Source organism: Asterias rubens, chromosome 6, assembly GCF_902459465.1.
Source record: "Asterias rubens chromosome 6, eAstRub1.3, whole genome shotgun sequence".
In the NCBI taxonomy this organism is placed as follows: Eukaryota; Metazoa; Echinodermata; class Asteroidea; order Forcipulatida; family Asteriidae; genus Asterias; species Asterias rubens.
Window position 1 is genome coordinate 5,660,601 of NC_047067.1, and position 6,148 is coordinate 5,666,748.

General features: G+C 34.0%; 1 protein-coding gene across 1 annotated transcript in view; it reads left to right on the top strand.

Moving 5' to 3' along the window:
- The window catches only part of LOC117291293 (tyrosine-protein phosphatase 10D-like), a 29,576-nt gene extending 27,376 nt beyond the window's left edge, over nt 1-2,200 (top strand). The window contains exon 30 of the mRNA XM_033772928.1: nt 1,165-2,200. Coding sequence (XP_033628819.1) covers nt 1,165-1,254 — 90 coding nt within the window. The 3' untranslated portion in view covers nt 1,255-2,200. The remainder of the gene's footprint in view (nt 1-1,164) is intronic.
- The last annotated feature ends 3,948 nt before the right edge of the window (nt 2,201-6,148 follow it).

The window sequence follows — 6,148 nt, forward strand, 5'->3', positions numbered from 1 at the left end:
ATCAAAATAATCGTTGCAGTACCCGCTGCTAAAGCATAGGATTAGAAAATGCCTTTAGATATCGTCAAACGTTGGTGGCCTAGTTTGGAAGACATTGCTCTAGAATTGTAATGGTAGTGGGTTTGAATCCCACTCGAGTAATATGCCTGTGTGGTTTTTCTTTCACAGAACTCGTGATATGTCAAAGACATGACCTTTTGAAATGAAAATAATACAACTACATTTATGGAGGATAACAAACCACTGGTATACAATGCTTTTAATGATGCCTTTTTTGTGGGTCAGTAAAATAACATAGATCATAACTCCAGTCTTAATCCCCAGAGCTCAAATTAATCCGATTAGTGCTGCATCCACTCAGTGGAAACACTATGGATGTGAACCGCAGAGCCTGTAAAAGGCTGTACACATTCCAACACATTCCGAATGCGCACAATGCTACATTAGAAACTGTAGACTTTGAGATTTTGACCGAATTTTGAAGCAAAAAAATCAGCCTTTCCTGTGATGAATTATGACATTTGTTAGGTTTTGCTGATCAGGAAAATTATGAAATATGGGGTATTGATTGTTTTATCATGAAAAGAATGTCGGTGGTCTCCGGCCAATGAACACGAATTGAGATTGTTTGCAAACCCTTTTCCTGGCGGGGGATATGCATTTGAACGGTAGACACAATTAGACACAAAATGAAAAAGGGGAATATAAAATGACATTTCTTTTTTTACTTTTATACAATTTCGCGTAGGATATTTTTGGTTAAGAAGATTGAGAGAGCTGTAATTATTCAACTGATTTTGTGTTTGTTTTATAAGAATACTACAAAGAGGTAATTCCTATTGCATTTTTGTTTGTCAAAATCATTGACATGTCGTTATTCATAGCTAAAATCATCCTTGCCGTATGTCGTTGGTTGAGAAGGACGCTTGAGCGCAGTGTAATCTGTGTATTTTTCTGTGGCGTAACTGGGTAGCTAGTTCTTTATACTTCGCTCGTTAGGAAATGCGCCCGCAGATGTTTCTGCCGATTAGTGCTGGTCGTTATACGCCCGCGGTAACACACATGGAACCTTTGAAGACGACTAGTTGTAACTCCTTCTGTTCCTTGCTCTATGCATAGACGTATACATGAGACTGAACTGGTTAATTTGCTTATTCTTCACAGAAACAATATATCTTCATCCACGACTGCATAATGCATCTTCTACAAGGAAGATCAACTAATGGGGAAGCCCACTACGAGAATAGGGTGTAAAGAACCTAGAGGTATGTTTGCACTAAGCTAGCTAATAATGCTTACCCTCGATTGGGATTTACTGTTACTCAAATCAGAGATCTCTTTTGCCATCAACCTAGAGGTATGTCTGCACTAAGCTAGCTAATAATGCTTACCCTCGATTGGGGTTTACTGTTACTCAAATCAGAGATCTCTTTTGCCATCAACCTAGAGGTATGTCTGCACTAAGCTAGCTAATAATGCTTACCCTCGATTGGGGTTTACTGTTACTCAAATCAGAGATCTCTAATAGGGGTTGGAAGTGTAAGAAGATGAGAGGGAGATAATCTACGCAACTTGTGGAAGAGTTGAGCGACTATGCAAGGTTATTTTGAGGTGTTCCCGAGATGACGATCACTTATGAATGGAAACCTACAATATGTAGAGTACAATCAATTGTTGTGCGAAATTGTTTGTATCGCAAACCTTCGAAGTTGATGCTATTTTCTATACTTTTCTATGCTTTATTATTTTACAAGGTCTATTGTGTTCTAAAGGAATTATTAAGTGATTTTGATTTTCTCTGAAAAGTCTGTCCTTACTTTCCGAGGCCAGCTACGCAACTTTGCTGAGTCGCACACACAAATGTTAAGACGGTGAAAGAAATGTTTCTGGCCAGATATGGTTGGCAACTTGTTCCCTGCAGATTTTATTGCTTAAACAGCTCTTTGAAAAATTTGTCAAAAATTGAGAAAATCCACGAAACGTGTATAATGTGTGCTAACTCATGATCAAAAATAAAATCATCTTGCAACTGTTTAGTTACAGTACTCGTGTTAATATTTAAGAATTGTTGTTTAATGTCAAAACTCTACTATTTTAATCGAAAAAAAATTGCCAAAAAAATGCCAAAATAGTTTTGAATTTCAGCTGCAACTAGCTATGATATGATAATTTAAATTGATGTATATTCCTTAGAAATCCACCTTTGCCTTTTTTAAAACAAAAAAAAATTGTATTGTAAATATTTGATCTATTTTTAAAATCAATTCGTGTGCCTGAAGTAATACTCTAATTTTATAAAAATTTTATTTATATATGACTGATTGAGGTATTTTAAAATAATGTTATTCACTTTTTCTATTGAAAGAGATTTTTGTTTATATTTTACTGTTACCCATAGGACTGTGATTAAAGACACTGGACACTATTGGTAATTGTCGAAGACTAGTCTTCACAGTTGGTGTATCTCAACACAGTCGTCGGAGTTGCGAGATATTAATGAAAGAAAAAACACCCTTGCCACACCGTGGTCACACGAAGTTGTGTGCTTTCAGATGCTTGATTTCGAGACCTCAAATTCTAAATCTGAAGTCTCAAAATCAAATTCGTGGAAAATTGCTTCTTTCTCGAAAACTACGTCACTTCAGAGGGAGCTATTTGTCACAACGTTTTATACTATCAACCTCTCCCTATTACTCGTAATCAAGAAGGGTTTTATGATAATAATTATTTTGAGTAACTACCAATAGTGTCCACTGCCTTTAAAGAAGGTTGTTTTGTTTGTTGTTGGTTTTTAAAGGGACACAGCTTTGGGTTATACATCTTTGTTTTTCTTATGAATGAATGTACACCGATGAATGCTAGTACTTAGTCTGTACTCAAGCTAGACCATCGAAAATTGATAGGGTTGAAAAGATGTTTTAAAAGTAGAATATAATGATTCACACAAATTTTATCTCGATATTCATGTTGTTTTCCTTTCACTGTGCAAACTAACACGATCCACCATTTTATCAAGTCTTTTTTTTTTACTCCACAAGGTTACAGACGGTGTTTGTTCAATAAGTAAAAAGAAAAACCACACAATTTCGAGATTGTTTTTGTAAATCATTATGTTCTTTATAGATTTTAAATTTGCATCGTGGATAGAGAATATTATTAGTTATGTTTTTACCTTTACACTTATGTGTGTTAGCACTGTAAACTCAGTACTTTCCTGAGTCCTGTGAACAAAATCACATGCACATTTCCTGGGTTGGACTCGAACACACAAAATTTGCAATTCTAAAGCAGTGTTCCCCTATAACAATACCACCGAGATTGCCCTGAAGCTAGAGGCAGTTCTTTTAAAACATCTTTAAAACCAAACTCATGTTTATAATTAACGAACGCTTTTAGCAGAGCACCCAATACAATGTGTCCATTTAACAGCCAAAGAGCATTGTCGGGAACCTGTCTGAAGCAGTGACTATTTCATGATGATATGGCTGGTAACCAATTCCGCTAATGAAAGTAGTTTTTGTGCATTAGTTTGAGCTTTTCACATGAGTTACAATGAAGTAGGCCTTCTGTATTATTGAATATTACGAGAGAGAAAAACACAAAGCACCTCAGACAGGATTCGAACCTACTTGCCTTTGGAGTTCTAGAACTTACTCTAGTTCTTCCTGAATAACGAAAGGTCGGCTAAAGGAAAAACCAAATGCTTTTTAAAAGAATTTTAAAACAATGCTTTTGTGTGCTTCAGAGTTGAGTTTTTGTTAAATATGTAATATTAGTTTATTTGATAGATTGCGGAATTATAATCAAAGGATGTTGCCATATGTACTTATTAAATTACCAGTTAATTTTTATTTATTAGAAAAAAGCTTTACAGGTGATTTGGTAGTACTGATAGGAGGATGTTTTTTTTTTTTCTTCTTCTTTTTTGATATTTTTAACTTTTCTGTTTAGCATCAGAAATTACTGTAAGTTTGCATTAAAATAGTTTTTTATTTAGCATCTTATTTTTTACTTAGCATCTTATTTTTTACTAAAGACTCTATTATTTTTAACAGATGTTATTTTTTTCATTGGGACTTTGAATACATTTTGTTTTGTACCCACCGATGTGTACTTAGCAATGATTATGCAGTAGTGCATAAGGTTGACACAAATCATAATTAAAGACAAAAAATTAAATGTTATACATTTTCCTGCAACTACATATTTTTTAGCCGAGTAGCGCATATAAATGTTGCACAGGCTGTATACTCCCCACCAGGGAGCTGAGATGGTTTAATGAGTGATTTAATGCCCAGTGACCAGGGATAATAATGTGAAGCGCTTTGGGGGCCCTCCGGGTGTGAAAGCGCTATATAAAATCGGGTTAATATTATTTTTATAATACTTGTTGCCCAAATTGCTATTACCCTCACAATGCGGGAGATAATGGAACAGTTTGCAATCAAATATTTGTTTTTATTACGTCCTTTATTAACCGCAAGCACTATATTTACACATATCATAATTTTAAGAAAAATCATAAAATATTACACACCAGAAAAATCTTTAGACATGTACAAAGAAAAACTTTTATTCAGAATTTGTGTATTCTTATTAATAAATAAAACTTTATACTACTTAGTCAATGCATGTCTCCACATACCTCAAATATAGTTGTAAACTGTGGCAGATTAACTGTTAACATCCATTCTTTTTAATATGATTGACAAATGCCATTGACCTTTAAAAAATAAAGCAAATGCTATGGATCAAAGTAATTTTTTTATATTTTTATATAACTCTAAATTCAGTGAATAATTACCTGAGGGCGGAGCGTCTTCCACCTTGACTTTAAGGAGTAAAAATGTTTGTACCTTGACTTTGTTACTATTATCTTTTTTAAGGAGTACAAATATTTGTATGTTTGTCAGTAAAATATTATCATAAATCTGAGAGAAGGATTGGTCTTTAAAATCATACAGTTTTTAGAATTTTATATTTTTACTTGATATGTTTTCTGGACGCTTATTTGCATACAAGGCCAGTAATTGAATATCTTTTTTACGTTTTTGAAAACGGTTGATTTCCATTACTATCACTGTTGTACTTTGACTGCATTTGACAAGCAATTACACCCCAACTTCATTAAAAAGGGGGTGTAAACATGTTCCCGCCAATTCCTTGCATTGTGTCCGTGTGCGGGGTTAAATGGATCAGAAGAAGGTCTAGAGTTTTAGTATAGAAAAACGAATTTTCCATTTTAAAAATAAGCATCAACTTACCCTGTACAGGTTTTACTTTATGGCCTTCAATAGTTTCTATACTTTGTATGTTAAACAATATTGTACACAGAACAAGTCTTTAATATATTATTACACTATACTAAGAAATTGTTTAAGCAATCAGCATGAATTTTCAAACAGAACTTTAATATTCACACCTTGATCAAAACTGTGCTAGTTTAAATATTTAGAAATTTGAAGTTTATTCCAAACATTTTCCACTTTGTATAAATTGTATTTGTGTTTACCCGATCTTCCATCCTAAAATTATATGGCATTTACTTCAGGTCCAATACCTTTATTAAAGGCAGTGGACACTATTGGTAATTACTCAAAATAATTATTAACATAAAACCTCACTTGGTAACGAGTAATGGGGAGAGGTTAATAGTATAACAAAAAAACATTGTGAGAAACGGCTCCCTCTGAAGTGACGTAGTTTTCGAGAAAGAAGTAATTTTCCACGAATTTGATTTCAAGACCTCACATTTAGAATTTGAGGTTTCGAAATCAAGCATCTGAAAGCACACAACTTCGTGGGACAAGGGTGTTTTTTCTTTCATAGTTATCTCGCAACTCCGATCAACTGAGCTCAAATTTTCACAGGTTTGTTATTTTATGCATATGTTGAGATACACCAAGTGAGAAGACTGGTCTTTGACAATTACCAATAGTGTCCATTGTCTTTAAACCTCAAACACACTTTAAGAGGAAGTTATACGTTTGATAATAGCTTTCGATAGCACAAAGCATTTTAAATAAACATTACACTTCGAACATAAGTGGTTATGGAAAAATATTCCCCGAAACTCGAATCTGGGGAAGGTTACTGTCGGGTACGTTTCTCAGATTGTGTATTCCAATTACGTTTTGTTCTTCCTGCG